The sequence below is a fragment of the Erpetoichthys calabaricus genome, chromosome 9, assembly GCF_900747795.2.
Source record: "Erpetoichthys calabaricus chromosome 9, fErpCal1.3, whole genome shotgun sequence".
NCBI lineage: Eukaryota > Metazoa > Chordata > Cladistia > Polypteriformes > Polypteridae > Erpetoichthys > Erpetoichthys calabaricus.
The window spans coordinates 9,755,340-9,778,893 of NC_041402.2; the positions used below are offsets into that span (position 1 = coordinate 9,755,340).

Below are 23,554 nucleotides of genomic sequence, written 5' to 3' on the forward strand. Positions count from 1 at the left end.
ACTGTGTCTACTGATGAGCGGGTGGGTGTGAATAACACATGACTGGTACTTAAAGTTTCTTCACTTCCACTTTGAATTTTGAGTGGTGTGCAGTAGTACCACGACGTGAGCAACAACATAAAAATGATGGGGGTGGGGGGGTGGCCCCCGTGGTATTTCAGGAAGAGTGCAAAAACTCCTCTTTGAAGACAGAGAACTGGCCATTTGAAGAAACAGTGAGGCTATTTGTTGGCTGCCATGCAACATACCCTATGCGCCTCTCCTATTTATGCTCTTACTTGGTGCCACTAGGGGGAGCTCCTCAAAGGACTTTCAGTTGCAACTGGGTTGTACGTACCCTTTAAAACAGAAATCTGGCAATTTGAAGAAACAGGAAGGCTATTTATGGGCTTCCACCACTATGCCCCCCCCCCCCACAAACCACCTATTTATACCCTTACTTTGTGCTACTAGGAGGATCCTCTCAATGGTTATTATGGGGAGAGTCAGGAGTTCCCCCTGAAAACATTGTGCTGTATTTTCATCTGCCCATGACTAGAAACCTGTAAAGTGATTTATGCCACCAACCCGTTCACTGTTGGTCACCAATGCACCCTATGCATCCCGTCAGTTTGTGTTCTTACTTGATACCACTAGGGAGAGTTAGGTAGAATTCCTCAAAAGATGATAAATGGCCTATCAGTGGGAAGGAGGGCTGTTCCTTGAAGATGGAGTACTATATTTTTGTGTGTCCATGACCAGAGGACAGCAAGGCTTTTTATGGGCATCCACTGGTATGGGCCCCCATTTGTGGCCCTGCTTGATATAACTAGGGGGGAATCTTTTCAAAGAACTTTGAATGACCATTGGGAGGGCAGCAGGGTAATCAGCAACCCCCTTAAAGACATGGTGCTGCAGCTTAATCCTCCATGATCAAGAACTGGGATCAGAGGTACCCCTTGAACAGAGCGTAGTAATACACTTTATTCTGCTACAATTAGGTTGGGGAGATGGGGACCCTCCACCCCACCACACACACTTTGAAGACAGAAGCAAAGCTATTTATGGATCGCCACTACTATACAGAATACCCTCAGCATCCTTCTATTTGCGCCCCTGCTTTATGCCACCAGGGGGAGCTTCTGATATGACTTTGAATGGCCATTGTTGAGGGGCTCCCACTTAAACACAGAGCACTGTATCTTCATCCACCCTTGACTAATGGAAAGCAAGGCTACAGTCATATGAAAAAGTTTGTGACCCCCTCTCAGCCTGCATAATAATTGACTCTCCTTTCAACAATAAAGATATCAGTGGTACGTCTTTCATTTCCTAGGAACATCTGAGTACTGCGGTGTTTTCCCAACAAAGATTTTAGTGACTCAGTATTTAGTTGTATGAAATTAAATCAAATGTGAAAAACTGGCTCTGCACAAATGTGGGTCCCCTTGTCATTGTGCTGATTTGAATGCCTGTCACTGCTCAATGCTGATTGGTTGATGAGCTCGTTAAGCCTTGAACTTCATAGACAGGTGTGTCCAATCATGAGATATAAAGGGATTTAAGGTGGTCAATTACAAGTTGTGCTTCCTTCCCTTTGACTCTCCTCTGAGGAGTGACAGCATGGGATCCTCAAAGCAACTCTCAAAAGATCTGAAAACAAAGATGGTTGAGTCTCCTGGTTTAGGGGAAGGCTACAAAAAGCCATCTCAGAGGTTTAAACTGTCAGTTTCAACTGTAAGGAATGGAATCAGGAAATGGAAGGCCACAGGCACAGTTGCTGTTAAACCCAGCAGGTCTGGCAGGCCAAGAAAAATACAGGAGCGGCATATGAGCAGGATTGTGAGAATGGTGACAGACAACCCACAGATCACCTCCAAAGACCTGCAAGAACATCTTGCTGCAGATGGTGTATCTGTACATCGTTCTACAATTCAGCACAATTTGTACAAAGAACATCTGTATGGCAGGGTGATGAGAAAGAAGCCCTTTCCGTACTCGCGCCACAAACAGAGTCGCTTATTGTATGCCAATGCACATTTAGACAAGCCAAATTCATTTGGGAACAAAGTGCTTTGGACTGATGAGACAAAAATGGAGTTATTTGGTCAGAACAAAAAGCGCTTTGCATGGCGGAAGAAGAACACCGTATTCCAATAAATACACCTGCTACCTACTGTCAAATTTAGTGGAGGTTCCATCATGCTGTGGGGCTGTGTGGCTAGTTCAGGGACTGGGGCCCTTGTTAAAGTTGAGGGTCAGATGAATTCAACCCAAAATCAACAAATTCTTCAGGATAATGTTCAAGCATCAGTCACAAAGTTGAAGTTACGCAGGGGTTGGATATTCCAACAAGACAACGATCCAAAACACAGTTTCAAATCTACAAAGGCATTCATGCAGAGGGAGAAGTACAATGTTCTGGAATGGCCGTCACAGTCTCCTGACTTGAATATCATCGAAAATCTATGGGATGATTTGAAGCAGGCTGTCCATCAAATTGAACGGAACTGGAGAGATTTTGTATGAAGAATGGTCAACAATACCTCCATCCAGAATCAGACACTCATCAAAGGCTATAGGAGGACAGCGTCTAGAGGCTGTTAGATTTGAAAAGGAGGCTCAACTAAGTATTGATGTCATATCTCTGTTGGGGCGCCCACATTTATGCACCTGTCTAATTTTGTTATGATGCATATCAACATGATGACGCCTTCAACACCATCCAACCTCTGCTCCTTAGGGACAAGCTGACAGAGATGGGAGTAGAGTCATACTTAAAGACAGACCTCAGTATATGCGCCTTGGGAACTGCAGGTCTGACATTGTGGTCAGCAGCACAGGAGCGCCGCAGGGGACTGTACTTTCTCCGGTCCTGTTCAGCCTATATACATCGCACTTCCAATATAACTCGGAGTCCTGCCACGTGCAAAAGTTCGCTGACAACACTGCTATCGTGGGCTGCATCAGGAGTAGGCAGGAGGAGGAGTATAGGGACCTAATCAAGGACTTTGTTAAATGGTGCGACTCAAACCACCTACACCTGAACACCAGCAAAACCAAGTAGCTGGTGGTGGATTTTAGGAGACCCAGGCCCCTCACGGACCCCGTGATCATCAGAGGTGACTGTGTGCAGAGGGTACAGACCTATAAATACCTGGGAGTGCAGCTGGATGATAAATTGGACTGGACTGCCAATACTGATGCTCTGTGCAAGAGAGGACAGAGCCGGCTATACTTCCTGAGAAGGCAGGCGTCCTTCAACATCTTCAATAAGATGCTGCAGATGTTCTATCAGACGGTTGTGGCGAGCGCCCTCTTCTACGTAGTGGTGTGCTGGGGAGGAAGCATAAAGAAGAAAGACACCTCACGCCTGGACAAACTGGTGAGGAAGGCAGGCTCTATTGTTGGCATGGAGCTGGACAGTTTGACATCCGTGGCAGAGCGACGGGCGCTGAGCAGACTCCTGTCAATCATGGAAAATCCACTGCATCCACTAAACAGGATCATCTCCAGACAGAGGAGCAGCTTCAGCGACAGACTGCTGTTACCGTCCTGCTCCACTGACAGACTGAGGAGATCGTTCTTCCCCTACACTATGCAACTCTTCAATTCCACCCGTTAGTAAACGTTAACATTACTCAAAGTTACTGTCTGTCTGTATACCTGTAGTGATATCACTCTTTAATTTAATATTGTTCTTTATCATTATGCTGCTGCTGGAGTATCTGAATTTCCCCTTGGGATTAATAAAGTATCTATCTATCTATCTATCTATCTATCTATCTATCTATCTATCTATCTATCTATCTATCTATCTATCTATCTATCTATCTATCTATCTATCTATCTATTTTCTGTTAATCCAGTAAACTTAATGTCACTGCTGAAATCCTACTGTTTCCATAAGGCATGTCAAATATTAAAAGGAAGTTGCTACTTTGAAAGCTCAGCCAATGAGAAACAAAAATCCAAAGAATGAAGAGGGGGTCCCAAACTTTTTCATGACTGTATTTGCTCACCTACTTGATGCCACTAGAGGGAGCTCCTCAAAGGACTATATGCCATGGGCTGCTCTCCTTTTGAAGACAAAGCGACTCAGACATCAGGTGAACATGTAAACCCACATGGGTTGGAATTTGAACCCAGGACCCTTCAGATGGGAGGCGTGAACTGCTTTGCCGTCATTCTTGTTGCTATATAAAATAAAGGTGGACTGATACATTGGACACTGGTCTGCCTTCTGAGACCACTTTGTACATTAGAGGGTCATGGGGAGCCAAGGCAGCAACAAGCATAAAGCGGGACCTCTGTGCTTGGGGGACCACCTGGCATGATGGCCAGTTGCACAGGTCAGGAATGGCCATTAACATCTTATGTGTCTGGGATGAGAATTTAAATTGATTCTTTATTGACCGGGTTCATTGACCTTTGAGAAAATGATCCCAGTTTCTATGCAAGTCAATTACTTTCCTTTAAGCACAATGGAATGGCTGAAATGTGAGTTCTCTCACCCTGGGTGGCAGAGCGCCCCCTAGCTTTCAAAGTAAGTTTGAGGAAAATACAAGAGGGCCCATTAAAGTCTGCCATCTTTGTATACTTTGGCTTCCTTGTCGTCACAAGAGTGCCCATTATCATTCGCACTAGCTAATAATTTTACAGCTAACTGGCCACTTTTGCCCCATTGAAGTGCCATGTTGCCACCCAAGCACTGATCTGACCCATTGTGCCAGTCACATTGTGAGCCCTAACATGGCCTGTTTTTTATATTGAGCCTGACTGAGTACACAGGTCACCCCATCACCAGATGTTTACCTTCAAGGTGGGCACTGATGTCCCCTTTTATCACCAAGAAGCACCCGACTACCAACAGTGGGGTTCTAAGGATCCCCTCGACCACGCCAAGGTCACGGTCCCAGGAGAGCCAATATCCACACCATGTTGGCGGAAGGGCCCTATTCGATTCTGTCACGTTCCTTACATTCATGCAGTTTCTCTCCAAGAGGAAATTTTGGAGATGAAGAACGTGGGAACATTTCAGCAGAGGCAAGTAAAACAATGTTTGGGAGTGAAGCGGAGTTTAATGCTCTCCCCCCAAACCCCCCCCCCCCCAACCGCCCTTTCACATGGGATCGCAGTACCAGAGCTCTCAAAAACCGTGAAACTGCCAAAGCAGGTGCTCCGCTGGCACAGTGCCACCTGTCAAGCAGCTGGGATTAGCGTCTGCCCTCAGCCAATCACCCGGAGAGGGAAAAAATGAATGCAGGGTTTATTCAAGAGTCAGCAGGCTGGAGAACTGGGAGTTAGGAAAAGGAACAAAGCCAGCAGCAGTGGTGAAGCTGATGGGAGATTTTGTGTAACATGGTGGGAGGCTGGCACAGAAGTGCCAGAGCCAAAAAAAGATGGTAACACCACTGGTAAAAGTACAGCAGGTCAAAAAGCATTCAAGTGGTGAATGCAAAAGTAGGGCAACCCTCAAGGGTAAAGCGGGTCACTCACTAGATGATCATGTGCCCGCCTGGTTTATAATACATCCTGGACATAAATACTCCCTGGGCATTGAAAGTTGATGGGGGACAGGTGAAAGGAGAAGAATGTATCCTCACGTGTATCCCTTACGACATTAAACCCTGGGCATGGATGCTGGACACTGTTGTTTGTTGTTTAATATATGTAGACTAGCTGTGCTACTCCAGGTTGACTTCTAAGTAATCAACGTAGACCTCAGTGTTAATGTTTACAGTGCACTACTGGAATGTATTCTGTAAAACATGTAGTAGTTAAAATATGTTGCATTTGTCATTCCAACAGATGGTGTATAACAAAACATGTTTAGTGATAAAAGACATTACTACAAATGTTTGTGATGCACCATCCACTGGAATGAAAAATGCAATGCATATGTCAACGGTCCTCAAACTGTGGTGTATTGGCAGCAAAAAATATAGGAATAAATTTTATTAGGGTTTCAAAAAAACGTCAGGGGGGCGCGATTAAAACTGTTATGAAAACTCGGGTCGCAAATACTTAAAGGTTGAGAAATGCTGGCGTATGTCTCAGTTTAATGAAATATGGAATGGGGTTTGTAAATGCAGCGTTAATGTCTGTGGTGCTCCATTTGTTGAAATAACAAAGACATAACAACTGGATGGACACATAAACACCCTTTTACTAAGTGGGACTAGCTGTGCTACCTATCTAAGATAGTTTGAAATGTACATAATCAATGTAGACATCAGAGTTACCGTTTGCCATGCAGCATGCAATGAATTATGTCTCGGTTATATGCCATTTGGTATGGGGTTTGTAAAAGCAGAGCTTAATGTCCATGATGTGCCATCTGTTGTAATGACAATTGCAATGCTTATGTCTCGTTTATATGCCATTTGGAATGGGATTTGTAAAAGCAGTGCTTAATGTCCGTGAGGCGCCACCTGTTGGAATGACCATTGCAATGCATATGTCTCGTTTATATGCTCTTTGGAATGGCATTTGTAAAAACAGTGACTAATGACCATGATGCACCATCTGTTGGAATGACAATTGTAAAGATATGTCTCGTTTATATGCCATTTGGAATGGGATTTGTAAAAGCAGTGCTTAATGTTCGTGATGCGCCAACTATTGGAATGACAATTGCAATGCATATGTCTCGGTTATATGACATTTGGAATGGGATTTGTAAAAGCAGTGCTTAATGTCTGTGATGCGCCTCCTGTTGGAATGACCACTGCAAGGCATATGTCTCATTTATATGCTCTTTGGAACGGGATTTGTAAAAACAGTGCCTAATGACCTTGATGCACCATCTGTTGGAATGACAATTGCAAAGATATGTCTTGTTTATATGCCATTTGGAATGGGATTTGTAAAAGCAGTGCTTAATGTCCGTGATGCACCTCCTGTTGGAATGACAATTGTAATGCATATGTCTCGGTTATATGACATTTGGAATGGGATTTGTAAAAGCAGTGCTTAATGTCCGTGATGCACCTCCTGTTGGAATGACAATTCTAATGCATATGTCTCGGTTATATGACATTTGGAATGGGATTTGTAAAAGCAGTGCTTAATGTCCGTGATGCACCTCCTGTTGGAATGACAATTGTAATATATGTCTCGATTATATGGCATTTGGAATGGGATTTGTAAAAGCAGTGCCTAATGACCGTGATGCGCCATCTGTTGGAATGACTATTGTAATGCATATGTCTTGATTATGTGCCATTTGGAATACGATTTGTAAGAGCAGTGCTTAATGTCTGTGATGCGTCATCTGTTGGAATGAGAATTGCAACGCATATGTCTTGATTATATGCCGTTTGGTATGGGATTTGTAAAAGTGTTAATGTCTGTGATGTGCCATCTAGATTAGATTAGATTAAATTAGATTAGAAGCCCGTGTTGTCATTATATCATGTATAATGAAGTTAAAAACAGCTACTTCTTCAGATGAAAAGGAAAAAAAGAAAACAATCAATCATTTTTACAGTAACTATAAACTACTACATAAAAAACTGATAAAAAGAATATATAAAAATACTAATTAATAGGTAATAATGTGGCATTGCTAAGCAACAAATGCATCATTACTAAACAAGATGTGGGTATTGCACAAAGAATTACCCCGATATGATGCAAAGAATACCAATAATGTAAAATATTGTATATGGAATAAATAGGAGAATATTGCACTAGTGATTATTACACAGAGGATTATTACATAATAAAAGGTGAGAAAGAGGTGGAGAGAGAAAAGATCAAGGGACAGAGACAGAGACACAGAGAGAGGTTCAATGTAGTTATGAAACTGTCCCCGAGTCTGTCTGTCCTTGATATGATGGACCACTAGCGCCTCCCAGAGGGCAGCAGGTCAAACAGGAATGTGAGGGTCCGTCATAATGTTTTTGCCCTGCCGAGGCAGCCTGAAGTGTACACAAGTCTTATAGCAAAGGCAGAGAGGCAAGCAGCCAACACTCTTCTGAGCTGCACTGTTAACATGCTGAAGCCCCCTCCTGTCTGCTGCAACGCACCTTCTGTACCCCCCTGTGATGCGATATGTTAGCACGCGCTCTATGGAGGAGCAGTGAAAGTTCACCAGCAGCTTTTGATCCTGGTTATTCTTCCTAAGCAGTCTCAGGAAGTGAAGTCGCTGCTGTGCGTTTTTAATGGCCACTTTGGTGCGTGCAGTCCAAGATAGCTCAGTAGAGGTACCTAAGAATCTGAAGGCTGGGACCCTCTCCACACAATCACCATTTGATGAAGAAGGGGGGCCAGGCCTGCGCAGTTTATCGGGAAGTCAAAGATGATTTCCTTTGTGCGAATGACAAATACAAATGAAAACAGGAGGACATGTGGGTCCATCTCTTGAAGTTTACCATAGCTCGATTCATTGAAGGTCGATGTACGATCTGGGGGGAGCTGGGGGTCTTTCTCTTGAAGCTAACGATAGCTTGATTCATGGACAGTTGATGTATGATCTGGAGGGAGATGGGGGTCCTTCAGTTGAATTTTATGATAGCTCGGATCATTGATGATCCATGTAAGATCTGGGCGGGTCTTTCTCGTGAAGTTTATGATAGCTCGATTTATTCACGAGTGATTTGAGATCGGGGGTCTTTCTCTTGAAGTTGCCTTAGAGGTGAGCAGTTTAAATGATTGAGAATTGCCGATTAATATAAATTAAATCAAAGCGCTTTTACTTTTCAATGAACAAAAAAACCCAACCTCTACCCCCCCCCCCCCCCCCCCCAATCCCCTCCCCAGGGACCCCAGTACAGCTTCACCCTGCTCTGACCCCTTAGATGACCAGACCTTTAACTGAGGATCATTTAAAAACTACAGGAGGAGTGCCAGCCTGCTTCACCAACTCCGGACGGGTCAGCAGTCCGCTGCAGATCAGTCAGAAGGAACGCTGTGATCGCTTCCAGCTTACAGAAATATGAGACACGGCAGAGTACTTGAATCAGATGAATAAAATGTCATCTTTAGGTATTACAAGAATAATAATAATAATCATAACATGTATTTAATATTAAAAGGTCAGGCCTGTGGAGAGTTGGAACAAAATGGGGCCAAGCAAAACAAAAGTAACTGGGACCGACACGGCTATAAGTGAAACAATGGCGGCGGGAGGGGATGTTAGCTTTGGCTGGCGGCTCTCCGCCTTGCTCATCTCCACATGGGTGTCGTCTGATTTCTTTGGAATTACAGCCGTTGTTTCGGATTGATTAGGCGGTTTTTAATGGGGGATACGAGACACACAGACTGCGACTCGCATCTTGTGCTACACTGCTTGGAATTTGTGCCTTTTTGATGGTGTGCCCTGTTAGGGGCGCTATATGAAAGAAAGAAAGAAAGAAAGAAAGAAAGAAAGAAAGAAAGAAAGAAAGAAAGGCCAAACTATGAGACAAAGAAAGTGAGAGAGTAGCAGGAAAAGATTAAATAGAAGTCTGGTGTGAGGGGCGTTTCAGTGGTGGGAGAACAAGACAGACAGCCTCGGCTCTGTTAGACCATCAGAACAATCAGATGTAAGGTTGTTGTAATTGTTTGAAAAGAAAACAATGTCTATTATTAGTGAGGAGTATATTACATTTAGGGCGGCACGGTGGCGCAGTGGGTAGCGCTGCTGCCTCGCAGTTGGGAGACCTGGGAACCTGGGTTCGCTTCCCGGGTCCTCCCTGCGTGGAGTTTGCATGTTCTCCCCGTGTCTGCATGGGTTTCCTCCGGGCGCTCTGGTTTCCGTCCAAAGACATGCATGTTAGGTGGATTGGTGATTCTAAATTGGCCCTAGTGTGTGCTTGGTGTGTGTGTGTGTGTCCTGCAGTGGGCTGGTGCCCAGACCGGGGTTTGTTTCCTGCCTTGTGCCCTGTATTGGCTGGGATTGGCTCCAGCAGACCCCCCGTGACCCTGTGTTCAGATTCAGCGGGTTGGAAAATGGATGGATGGATATAACATTTATACAGTTAGGTCCATAAATATTTGGATAGAGACAACTTTTTTCTCATTTTGGTTCTGTACATTACCCCAATGAATTTTAAATGAAACAACTCCGATGCAGTTGAAGTGCAGACTTTCAGCTTTAATTCAGTGGGGTGAACAAAACGATTACATAAAAATGTGAGGCAACTAAAGCATTTCTTGAACACAATCCCTTCTTAATGGTGTCACACACGTGCGATTGGGGGGCAGCTAAAGGGCCTGAATAATAGTAGTACCATGCCAGACCCTTCAAGCTGCACCCACCACACAACAAAACAGCTCAGGATCCCAGTAGGCAACCCCCAGGCAGACACACGGTCCAGTCCCACCATCTATCTGCTGCAGCCAGGTGTTACATGGGTGTCCCCTTGGCCGGGTGCAGCCGCTCGAGTCTTCAACAATGAGCCGGATCATCCTCGGGTAATGGTGCCACATGGCCGTAGTGGCGTAACTGACACTCCCTCACAATGTAGATAATGTGCCTCATTCAGGTCCCCGTTAGTAACACAAAGTCACACCTGTGGCACCCAATGACATCGTCCACAAATCTGCCCGAGCCAGTCTGCTGTCCAAGTCCCTCTGTGATGACTCAACTGATTCTCAATTATCTGCCAATCCACCAGCTTGGTGTCATCTGCAAACGTAACCAAACCCCGCGAATGGACACTGCTTTTTACTTGGCATGATTTTATGGATGTATATTATTTATTGAAATGCACTGTTTACAAATTTTGAACACTTTCATTTCTTATTTGAATAAAATGTTTGCACATTTTCTGAATGAAAAGCTTGTTTGCTCACTCACCCTGGTCCATCTCGGTCATGACTATCCAACGTCCCGCTACTGCAAGGCTGTGCTCACGGCTGCTGGCACGGGACCCCGCAGTCTGGTAGAACATCTCTCAAAGGACAATATGACTAGAAATGTTCTGCTACCTTGACCCTCGACCCTTGAGGATGTGCTCTATGAGAGGGGCGCTATATGAAATAAAGATTTGCGTGAAGAAAAATCTTCTAACTTTGGTGTGAACTTTACCCTTAACGAGTTTCTGACTATAACCCCCCCCCACCATGTTCTTGTGGAACTCATTTTCCAGTAACAGCTGGGATCCACCGAGCGAATTCCCGTCATCATGTTAAACGCTTCCATCCTGTCACCTCTTAATCTTTGTTTGTTTAAACTGAAAACCTTCAGCGCCTTTAATCTTTCCTCATTGCTCATTATTTAGACTCGCCAATCTACATAACGCACTCATTTTTAGGGATGTGAGGAGAAATCAAAGGGTCTGCAGAAAACCCGTGAAGACAAACAGCAGGAGAGAGAGAGAGAGAGAGAGAGAGAGAGAACCTTCATGTTGTAACCTGGCAATGTCACCAGACTAGGAATTAAAGTTGAGTCCTTTAGGGGGTCCGAGGCGGCAGCTGCTGTGATCTCTCTGACAACACAAACCTGAGGAGGTCCATCTAAAAATAAAAACCAGGAGGTGACGGCGTCTTCAGGAGAAGGCAGAAGCCATGAAATGTAAAGTCCTGGCGAAGGTCAGGGAGCCCAAAAGATGAAACACAAAAGGGGAGTCGCAAAAATGGCAGCAGCAGCAGCTTAGTGACTTTTAGTTATTAGCCTGACGAACTTTACGCTAAAACTGAGGCTTTTATGGCTCTCTTTGAGATCTTGTGCTTAAAACTTGGACATGGCATCTCATATGTTGTCATATTCAGGACATTTGGCACCATAATGTCAGGTACAGTCGGCATGGATCACATGGACAACCAACGTGCCTGTCAATGGCAAACAAAACAACATCTAAAATGGAGACACGGTAAGTGCGTGATCAAAAAATAATGACCGCAAAACAACCAAGCACATTTAAAATTAATAATAATAATAATAATTCTTTACATTTATATAGCACTTTTCTCACTGCTCAAAGTGCTTTACACAGGAGAGCCACTTCAACCACCAGTAATGTGTAGCATCCACCTGGATGATGTGATGGCAGCCATTATTACAACAGCACACTCACCACAGTGGTGAGAGAGATAGCCAATTAGAGACGGGGATGATCTGGGGGCCAGAATGACCAGTCTGTGGTGGGCAATGTATTATATAGTGCCTTTCACATCTACCTATCTGTCTATCTATTACATAGTGCCTTTCACATCTATCTATCTATTATATAGTGCCTTTCATATCTATCTATCTATCTATCTTATTATATAGTGCCTTTCATATCTATCTATCTATCTATCTATTATAGAGTGCCTTTCACATCTATCTATCTGTCTATCTATCTATCTATTATATAGTGCCTTTCACATCTATCTATCTATCTTATTATATAGTGCCTTTCACATCTATCTATCTGTCTATCTATCTATCTATTATATAGTGCCTTTCACATCTATCGGTCTATCTATTATATAGTGCCTTTCATATCTATCTATCTATTTTATTATATAGTGCCTTTCATATCTATCTATCTATCTATTATATAGTGCCTTTCACATCTATCTATCTGTCTATCTATCTATCTATTATATAGTGCCTTTCACATCTATCTATCTATCTTATTATATAGTGCCTTTCACATCTATCTATCTGTCTATCTATCTATCTATTATATAGTGCCTTTCACATCTATCGGTCTATCTATTATATAGTGCCTTTCATATCTATCTATCTATTATATAGTGCCTTTCACTTCTATCTATTATATAGTGCCTTTCACATCTATCTATCTATCTATTATATAGTGCCTTTCATATCTATCTATCTATCTATCTATCTATTATATAGTGCCTTTCACATTTATCAATCTATCTATTATATAGTGCCTTTCATATCTATCTATCTAATATATAGTGCCTTTCATATCTATCTATCTATCTATTATATAGTGCCTTTCACTTCTATCTATTATATAGTGCCTTTCACATCTATCTATCTATCTATCTATTATATAGTGCCTTTCATATCTATCTATCTATCTATCTATTATATAGTGCCTTTCACATTTATCAATCTATCTATCTATTATATAGTGCCTTTCATATCTATCTATCTATCTTATTATATAGTGCCTTTCATATCTATCTATCTATCTATCTATTATAGAGTGCCTTTCACATCTATCTATCATCTATTATATAGTGCCTTTCACATCTATCTATTATATAGTGCCTTTCACATCTATCTATCTGTCTATCTATTATATAGTGCCTTTCACATCTATCTATCTATTATATAGTGCCTTTCACATCTATCTATATCTATTATATAGTGCCTTTCATATCTATCTATCTATCTACCTATTATATAGTGCCTTTCACACATGTCTATCTCTCTATCCCCCCCCTTTTCAGTCACCTTAATGTTTGTGACACAGCATTGTCAGGTTTGTTAAAGACATTGTCATATTTAAGACTGCTTGGCGGTGAAGTTACGCTCCATACACCAGTTCACATTCCTGATGTTTATTCTACAATCACCTAGATTTCCAGCTGTGTCCCTGTGTTCTTGATGAACTAATTTTAAAGTCACCGTCTCGATCCACTGCACTAATTCCCTTCATAATTTTAAACCCTTCAGTCAGGTCTCCTGTTCATCTCCTTTAAAGGCTCAGCTCTTTAAATCTTTCCTCATCACTCATCCCCTGTACCCCTGTAATCAGCCCAGTTGTTCTTCTCTGGACCTTTTTCTTGTGCTGTTATGTCCTTTTTGTAGCCTGGAGACCAAAACTGCACACAGGACTCCAGACGAGGTCTCACCAGTGTGTTATAAAGACTTGAGCAGAACCTCCTGTGACTTGTACTCCACATGTCAAGGCGCTATATAACCTGATATTCTGTTAGCCTTCTTAATGGCTTCTGAACACTGTCTGACAGTCCATAGCTTAGAGTCCACTATGACTGTGTATTCAAACCTCACATTTTTAATTCCTATGTGTAATTCTTTACATTTACTGACATTAAATTTCATTGTCTACAAATCTGCCCAAGCCTGTCTGCTATCCAAGTCCTTCTGTATTGATATAACGGATTCCAAATTATCTGCTAATCCACGTATCTTGGTATCATCTGCAAACTTAACCAGCTTGTTACTTATATTCCCATCTAAATCATTTATAAATATTAAAAATAGCAGCGGCCCTAACACTGACCCCTGCTGGTCACCACTCTTAACTTCACCCAGTTCTGATGAAGTTCCTCACACTATCACCCTCCACTTCCTGTGTCTGAGCCAATTTTGCACCCATCTAAAAACATCACCCTGAACTCCCACTTCTTTTAAATTGATGCCCAACTGGCACTGTGAATGCTGTGCAGAGAGGAGGAAGAACCTCTGTGTTCTTCCCAGTTGATTCTGGGGTCCGTCGGGGGTCTGTTTCTGCTCCTACTCAATTCTTGCCTGGACTGGGTGTTGGGCAAGGTTGTGGGGTCCAGTGACATCTATCAGTGAAGAGAGATTCACTGATCTTGACTTTGCTGACGATGCTGTGATCTTCGCCGAGTCAATGGAAGCTCTGATCGGGGGTCTTGAGAGATTGAGTGAGGGGTCTGAGTGTCTGGGCTTGTGAGGGTCCTGATAAAAACCAACATCCAGGCCTTTAATGACCTCTTGGGCATGGCCGTCAGCAGTGTGTCTGTCTGCGGAGAGAGTGTCGACGTCATCGAGAGGTTTATTTACCTCAGCAGTGACATTTGTGTGATTCTGGTGACTCTTCCTATGACGTCAGTAGACGGATTGGGAGAGCATGGGGGGGCATGAGGTCACTGGAAAGGGGTGTGTGACGCTCCTGATATCTCTGCAAAAAGACGAAGGTCCAAGTCTTTAGAGTCCTGGTGCCTACTGTCTTGTGAGTCATGGATGGTATCCAGTGACCTGAGATGAAGACTGGACTCCTTTGGTGTCTCTTCAGAGAATCTTTGGGTGCCGCTGGTCTGACTTTGTGTTGCTCATGGAGTCTCGAATGAGGCACATGACCTGCAGTGTGAGGGAGCATCAGGTACAGCACTACAGCCATGTGGTGTGATTACCCGAGGGTGATCTGGCTCATTGTTGAGGACCCGAGTGGCTGGACCAGGCCAAGGGGTCGCCCATGTAACACCTGGCTGCAGCAGATACAGGGTCATTTCCAGAGGGTGGGACTGGACTGCGTGTCTGCCATGTGGGGTTGCTACCATCATGTGGTGGGTGCGACAACGTGCTGTACCAGTGCATGCTCCCCAACCTGACCTGATTGATCTTTGATAGGCTGATGATTTGTGAAGGTGCTGTGGTTTAATCACTGTATTTTATTTAAACCTAAAAGTGGTTGTGAGACATGGACGCTATCAGGTGACCTGAGATGAAGACTGGACTCCTTTGGTGTCTCTTTGGAAAATCCTTGGGTGCTGCTGGTTTGACTTCGTGTTGCTCATGGAGTCCTGAATGAGGAACATGACCTGCATTGTGAGGTAGCGTCAGTTATGGCACTACGGTCATGTGGCGCCATTACCTGAGGGTGATCCGTCTTACAGGACCCTCATTGTTGAGCGGCTGGACCAGGACACCCAAGTAACACCTGACTGTGGTGGATAGAGGGTCATTTCCAGCGGGGGGGACTGGACAGCATGTCTGCTAGGGGGTTGCCAACCAGGATCTCGAGCTGTTTTATCATGTGGTGGGTGCGACCACACGCTGTACCACTGCTTGCTCCCCAACCTGACCTGACAACCTCTGCTCATCTTTACCCTTAAACTGCCACATATTTGGGGGTGTTAATGCACCCCCTGGATGCCAAATACTTTTCTGCTGCTGCACTTTTTAAGTAAACGCCACAATTCACAAAGAAAATGTGAAATTTTAATGGAACACGTATTTTTTTTTCATGCAAAGAGCATCACGATTACTGCAACACGGATCATTTTACACACTGCTAATGAACTGTAAAAACTATTAAAAAAACTTCTGGACCAATATGTACAAGGGGAAAGTGACGCCATGGATGAAATCCAGTAAATCACCGAGCCAACTGCGCTTGATCTGGCTGCACACAAGCACATAGAGGCCAACGCTGATGCTGGCAGGCCAGTCTAGTGCAGCGGCTCAATCCCAGCGACAGTGAGGCTGCAGTGCTGCAGGGGGCGCCAGTGGTCAAGAGCTGGCTGCTCAACGAGTATACGGCACGGACTGATCAGCTCCGGAGTGCTGGCAAATGGCACTGGAAACCGACTATAGCCAGTTCAAGTGGTTTAAGGGTTATATTACACATTACACACTCAGCATTAAATCTACAGCACCCTTAGAAAAGAATTTGGGAATCTCAGTTTCTCTTTTTTGGTGGGTTGTTCCCATCACAAGGTAACGAGCAGGAGATCCAATTTACCTCTCAGGGTGTCAAACAGGCCATTCCTGATTGCTGAACTGCATTCTGGGAGAGACACGCTTCCTCTCGTCCAGTGGGATTTCCTCTCCATGACTCGGGCTGACCTGCGGAGAAAAGCACAATGAGCGTGACAACGTGAAAGCAGCAGCAGCTCACCGACTGCACATTTTGTTTTCTTTATTACTCATTTTTCATTTTTTTTATATTGTGCGTTCCCTGTCTAAGAAACTCAGAGCCTAGTGAACAGTTCTGAACGTTAGATTAGATTAGATAAACTTTATTAATCCAATGGGGACTCATTCCGAGTCGTGTGAAAAAGTAAGTGCCCCCATTGTGTTTTTTTTTTAAAATCTGCTAGGTGTAAGGAACAGACAAAAAAAAATCATGAAGGCTTTGGGGTCACCTGCAATCCCCATATTGTTCAAGACTGAAATAATCTTTCCATCCATCCATCCTCTTCCGCTTATCCGAGGTCGGGTCACTGGGGCAGCAGCTTGAGCAGAGATGCCCAGACTTCCCTCTCCCCGGCCACTTCTTCTAGCTCTTCTGGGGGAATCCCAAGGCGTTCCCAGGCCAGTCGAGAGACATAGTCCCTCCAGCATGTCCTGAGTCTTCTCCCGGGGCCTCCTCCTGTTTAGACGTGCCAGGAACACCTCACCAGGAAGGCGTCCAGGGGACATCCTGATCAGATGCCCGAGCCACCTCATCTGACTCCTCTCGATGCGGAGGGGCAGCGGCTCTACTCTGGGCTCCTCCCGGATGACTGAGCTTCTCACCCTGTCTTTAAGGGAGAGCCCAGACACCCTGCGGAGAAAACTCATTTCAGCCGCTTGTATTGGCGATCTCGTTCTTTCGGTCACTACCCATAGCTCATGACCATAGGTGAGGGTAGGGGGGCATAGATCGACTGGTAAATTGAGAGCTTTGCCTTACGGCTCAGCTCCTTTTTCACCACGACAGACCGATGCAGCGCCTGCATTACTGCGAACGCCGCACCGATCCACCCGTCGATCTCACGCTCCATTCTTCCCTCACTTGTGAACAAGACTCTGAGATACTTGAACTCCTCCACTTGGGGCAGGATCTCGCCCCCAAACCCTGAGAGGGCACTCCACCCTTTTCCGGCTGAGGACCATAGTCTTGGATTTGGAGGCACAAAACAAATCAAAATAAATGCGAGTCATCAAAACAGATTGTCTCAGGATGGAGGAGGAGAGCGGAAGAGGCGGGCTTAAGGAGAGCGGAAGTGATGTCACCGATGGTTGAACGCATCAATCATTTATTCAGTAGAAGGAAAAGGAAGAGGAAAGGCATTGAGTGACAGCGCCAACTCCTGGTTCGGGGTGTTATTACAATGAAATGAGCCCTGAAGTTGCCTCCCATGGTGTGACAGGACATTCCAAGAGGTGATCTTCATTGAAACAGCCATATAGATAAAGGTGATGTGACAAACCACATGCCACATTTACAACTTGGGAGTCCGTTGAGCAGGGTGGGGCATAAAGATCTCCCACATTTTGAGGGAGAACTCTACGGGCTGTAGTGGAGGTTAGAGAGGTTGGGTAGGTGGTCTCATTCGGTAGGTTAGGCTCAACTGTTTTCAGTACCCATCATGAGTTGGAGCGGTGAACATCAACCGTATTATGAGAACAACCGTTCTGTGATAGCGACGCAGATTTTGCTCTGAATTTCTAACCATCGGGCAGCTGGGTCCACCCTGAAAAGAAAATCCCCTGGCAGACCTAAGACCGTTAGAACGGCAGAAAATGTGGAAGCAGTAACAGCATCCATTCTGCAATCGGTGAGGCTTTCTGATAGATCCAATTGATCTCTTTAAGGGGAGACGGTGGGGTGGGGGTATTGGGTGGCACGATCACCAGATTTAAGCCCATGTGACTTTTTCCTTTGGAGATACCTAAAGGAAAACAAACATCGAGGACGTGAAAGAAAGGATCAGACAGAAAATCGACGCCATTCCGCCTGAGATGACCCAGAAAGTGATGGAGAACTTCCGGGAACGTCTTCAGCAATGTATTGCCAACGACGGGGGCACCACTTGTCTGATATGATTTTTAAAACCCGTCAAAACTAAACTGCTTTTTTATGTACATTTCAGAAATATGTACAATTTGTTTTTAGATAACTTCGTTCATTTTTTATACCCCTTCAAAATGTGGGAGATATTTATGCCCCACCCTGTACAATTAAAATAAACAGAAATACAGATTTTGCCATGTGGAAAGAGCAGACCAATGATGCTTGGGGTGCCAAGGGCATGATAGTCATAACCGAGGATGGATGAGGGCAAGTGCGCCTTTGTGAAACAAAATGAACCATCACCATCATACATTTGTCTTTGTTCAGAATTTCTCATCACACAAAAAAACCCAGTTGCCACTTCATTTGCTGTACTGTGCGCAGAAGCCCCCTCTCCCTTATATTCTGTGTGGTACCATGATCTCCCACCCGCCACTGCCTTGTCTTCAAGAACATCACTCTGCCTTCCAGGAGCACCAATCATCAGCTTCCTCAGTGAAATTTTGTCCATCGCTTGTATCTGGGGTCGGCGGGTGGGGTGAGGCTACGAGGCGGTCCCAAGAGAATCCCGCGGCGGACCTCCAGATTCCACTCCATCGAGGAGGTTGTCGCTTTATATTCTATGTCAGGTTGAAACGTGAGGTTAAGATTGGGGTTGGGGGAGGAGTCATCTGACTCGAGTAAACCAGGTGACCAAAAGCTGCAATCCAATTGGCTGTCCAGCGGAGCTCCTGAAAGGCGGCGCTGTGGAGGTCTGCAGCTCGACTCACCTCAGATGATCACCTCAGGCAGCATTTTCAGGTACATTTTTTTTTTTTTAATGTTGTACGGAAAAATAATACAAAAAAAATTTAAGAGTTTACCTTAAAAATTACATATCCTGGAGCAGGCCAGGAACACGTGGCGATGATAAACATGACTGGAAAAATCGGCACCAGTGGTGTCTGACTGTACAGCCTACTCAGTTAAAAGCAGGCGTAAAATACAAAATCGTCCAGTAAAAATGGGAACATCCCATAACTGGAAGATTGTGTTCTGTATTGAACTGATATAGAATGGGGTTTGTTATTTTTCGTAAACATTGCACATTAAATGACTGGTGCAAAAACCCCAAGGGGGACCCCAAGACACCATTGCATTGCTAGATGGAGTATCGCCACGACTGCTTTGGAAAACATCTTGTATCACTCCAGTCCCAAAGATATCACGTCCGAGTGAGCTGAATGACTTTCGGCCTGTTGCTCTGACATCACATGTGATGAAGACCATGGAGAGGCTGCTGCTTCACCACCTTAGGCCACAGGTTCAACACGCCCTTGACCCTCTGCAGTTTGCATATCAGGAGAAGGTGGGAGCAGAGGATGCCATCATCTATATGCTACATCGATCCCTCTCTCACTTGGACAGAGGTAGTGGTGCTGTAAGAATTATGTTTCTAGACTTCTCTAGCGCCTTCAACACAATCCAACCTCTGCTCCTTAGGGATAAGCTGACAGAGATGGGATTAGATTCATACCTAGTGGCATGGATCGTGGACTATCTTAAAGACAGACCTCAGTATGTGCATCTTGGGAACTGCACGTCTGACATTGTGGTCAGCAACACAGGAGCGCCACAGGGGACTGTACTTTCTCCGGTCCTGTTCAGCCTATATACATCAGACTTCCAATACAACTCGGAGTCCTGCCATGTGCAAAAGTTCGCTGATGACACTGCTATTGTGGGCTGCATCAGGAGTGGGCAGGAGGAGGAGTATAGGAACCTAATCAAGGACTTTGTTAAATGGTGTGACTCAAACCACCTACACCTGAACACCAGCAAAACCAAAGAGCTGGTGGTGGATTTTAGGAGGCCCAGACCCCTCATAGACCCAGTGATCATCAAAGGTGACTGTGTGCAGATGGTGCAGACCTATAAATATCTGGGAGTGCAGCTGGATGATAAATTAGACTGGACTGCCAATACTGATGCTCTGTGCAAGAAAGGACAGAGCCGGTTATACTTCCTTAGAAGGCTGGCGTCCTTCAACATCTGCAATAAGATGCTGCAGATGTTCTATCAGACAGTTGTGGTGAGCGCCCTCTTCTACGCAGTGGTGTGCTGGGGAGGCAGCATTAAGAGGAAAGACGCCTCACGCCTGGACAAACTGGTGAGGAAGGCAAGCTCTATTGTTGGCATGGAGCTGGACAGCTTGACATCTGTGGCAGAGCGAAGGGCGCTCAGCAGGCTCCTATCAATTATGGAGAATCCATTGCATCCACTTAATAGTATCATCTCCAGACAGAAGAGCAGCTTCAGTGACAGACTGCTGTCACTGTCCTGCTCCACTGACAGATTGAGGAGATCGTTTCTCCCCCAAACTATGCGACTCTTTAATTCCACCCGGGGGGTAAACATTAACATTCAACATTATACATAGTTATTGTCTGTTTTTCACCTGCATTATTATCATTCTTTAATTTAATATTATTTATTGTATCAGTATGCTGCTGCTGAAGAATGTGAATTTCCCATTGGGATTAATAAAGTATCTATTTATCTATCTATCTATCTAAAGCCGTGTGTTTTATAGCATCACGCCGTATGGGGAGTGCAGGGTCGGCCCTTAGTCCTCCACGTTAAAGGTGTCTCAGTTCTGCTCTGCGAGTAATTCAAATGTGATATCTAGAATCTAGAAAATTAATAAAAAACAAATAAATCAGACAGATGTGACCAAATAAACAAACACGAATACCAGCTACGTGACGACTTCAAATGTTTAACTGCGTGGGATGTTTACGAATTTCACAAAAACGATTTGAGTGGCATTGTCTGCAAGGCACCCTTACAAAATGAGAAAAGAAAATAAAAGACGTGGCGAGTGCGTTGTATTGGCAGGCTTTGTGTTTATATATTTCTTTTGCATTTCTCATTTCTGTAGAAAATCAAATCTATTTTACAGATGAAAAAGAAAATCTTTTAGCAGCAATACAAACAGGTTGCATGTTGTGTAATTCTCTGTTTAAACCACAAGCCTTGAAAGGACCTTACAGTTACGGTGCCAACGCAATTATCATTGTTATTATGCAGCCCCCTAAACTATAACCATACAAATTATATTTAGGTTCTTAAAATAATCTGATTAGCTTAAAATAAATACTAACTTCATGGAAACTGAAGAATAATGGGTATCAGATTAGATTAGATGTCCATAATTATGCTGTATTTTACCATGTAATTACCTGTATAATTACAGAGGAACTGGGTGAGTGTAACACTATAATTAAGAACTCAATTGTAATTGTTACTCCACAATTTTTATATATTGTATACTCAATTGTAATAATAGATAGATAGATAGATAGATAGATAGATAGATAGATAGATAGATAGATAGATAGATAGATAGATAGATAGATAGATAGATAGATAGATAGATAGATAGAGTGACAGTTTCATACTGCAGGCCATCAGTATTTTGAATGTATAAAAATGTTTACAGTTACATGGTTGCATTGTCTATTGGTCTATTTATTATTTTTATTGTCTATTGTGTGTTCATTGCATTGCTTCTGACCCAACTTGCACTTTGTTGTTTGCTGCTCTGTGTCACAGCGTGGCTCACATTGTCATGTCTCTCTATCTATCTACGTGTCACAGTTGCTGATGACAATAAAGTGACCTTGAGCCTGATGATCATCACATCCTTGATGGTGGTACACTACAGAGGATGACATTTGCTGAGTTTTAGCTCTGTATGTTGTGATGGATGGCCGGGGCCCATGCCTGGCCAGGACGTCCCTGCACCATGTATACCAGGGGGACAAGGGTGGGAAACCCAGTATCTCCCCCTGGATGCTAGATGGCAGCCTCCCTGGGTTACAGTGAGTGCCTCGGACTCCCCCAGGGCTTCACGGGGGCTGGAGTTCTGTGCTGCAGCAGGAGCTACTGGCCCCTTTTGGGCACCGGTTTCGCCACACCCGCAAGTGCAGCTGGATGCCGCCAATCAAGCACCTGGAGCACTTCTGGGTACCCAATAAAAGGAGCCAGCGACCGTCACTGAGTGGCCAGAGTCAGGTGGAAGGAGGACAAAGCTTGCTGAGGAGGAATGGTGGAAGAGAGAAGAAGAGTGCCTGCTGTTACTTGTATACTGTGCTTGGGACTGTGTTGTGTCTGTGGGTATGAGGAAGGCGTAGCCCAAAGATGAAGAAAATAAATATTTGTTTTATTTTACCCATGCCTCCCGGGTGAATCTGTGTCGGGTCGGGCGCAATATAGTGCCTTTTCTTACAACATATAAATCCAAGGGTTCACTTACTTTTTCCACACCAAGTTGTGCCTGTTTAATGCTCAATAAAGGCCTGAAGAGTTTGAATTTTGTGCGTCACTAGTGTAAGCATATTGTGTTTGTCTATACTTAGGACTTGGATGAAGATCAGATCACACCAGGGAATTCCAAAGGGTCTGCTGCATATGCAAAGTCACCTAAAAAAAGGCAGTTTGTTGGTGTCCAGTAAGCCTTCCACTGGTTGAAATGTGCCACACCCACAATGCATTTCTCTTTCTTACACTCAACACTCACACATTTTGAACTCAATAATGAAAATAAGAAACTACTACCAGGGTCTCTGCAGAAATGGAATTTCTAGAAAGGCTGCGGACGCATGTCTGATGGATCTCCTGTCATCAGTGCCGTCTGTGGTGAAGTCGTAGGATGTGATCTTCTTCGGCTCAAATGCAAGATGATTGACCTGGAATAAAAAAAAAGAAAGTCAGTAATATTAATAATCCATCCATTCATTTACTTGCCTGCTTATTTAGCTTCAGGGTTGGTGGAGAGCCAATGGTGGCCCATCCTGTCTATAGTGGGTGCAGAGATGGTAACCAACCCTGAATGGGGTGCCAGTTCACTGCTGGGCACACCTAAGGATGCAGACATGCATAAAAAAAGGGGGGGCAGGTATTGAATGGGAGCAGGGCAACGTTGGCACAGAGATGTCCACTTTTGTAGTTGTGGGTGAAAACCACCAGAAGAGATGGACAAGTCACTTCTACTGCACAAGGGTGTTCTTGGTGTCCACCAGGGGGTAGAGCAGAGTCATTCCTCACTGCAGCACATCACATTCTGGTTATGGGACCTGCTTGGCACTGCAGAGGATGGTGAAGGGTGGCAGAGTACACTACCAAGGCACCCAGCAGCCTTCTGTTTA

At 44.3% G+C, this 23,554-nt stretch overlaps 1 protein-coding gene across 1 annotated transcript in view; it reads right to left on the reverse strand.

Moving 5' to 3' along the window:
• Positions 1-23,554, reverse strand: part of LOC127529165 (uncharacterized) — a 120,404-nt gene that overhangs the window by 81,714 nt on the left and 15,136 nt on the right. Inside the window, exons 2-3 of the mRNA XM_051931980.1 lie at positions 22,965-23,095; positions 16,329-16,432 (exon numbers count right to left, since the gene is read on the reverse strand). Coding sequence (XP_051787940.1) covers positions 16,329-16,432; positions 22,965-23,095 — 235 coding nt within the window. The remainder of the gene's footprint in view (positions 1-16,328; positions 16,433-22,964; positions 23,096-23,554) is intronic.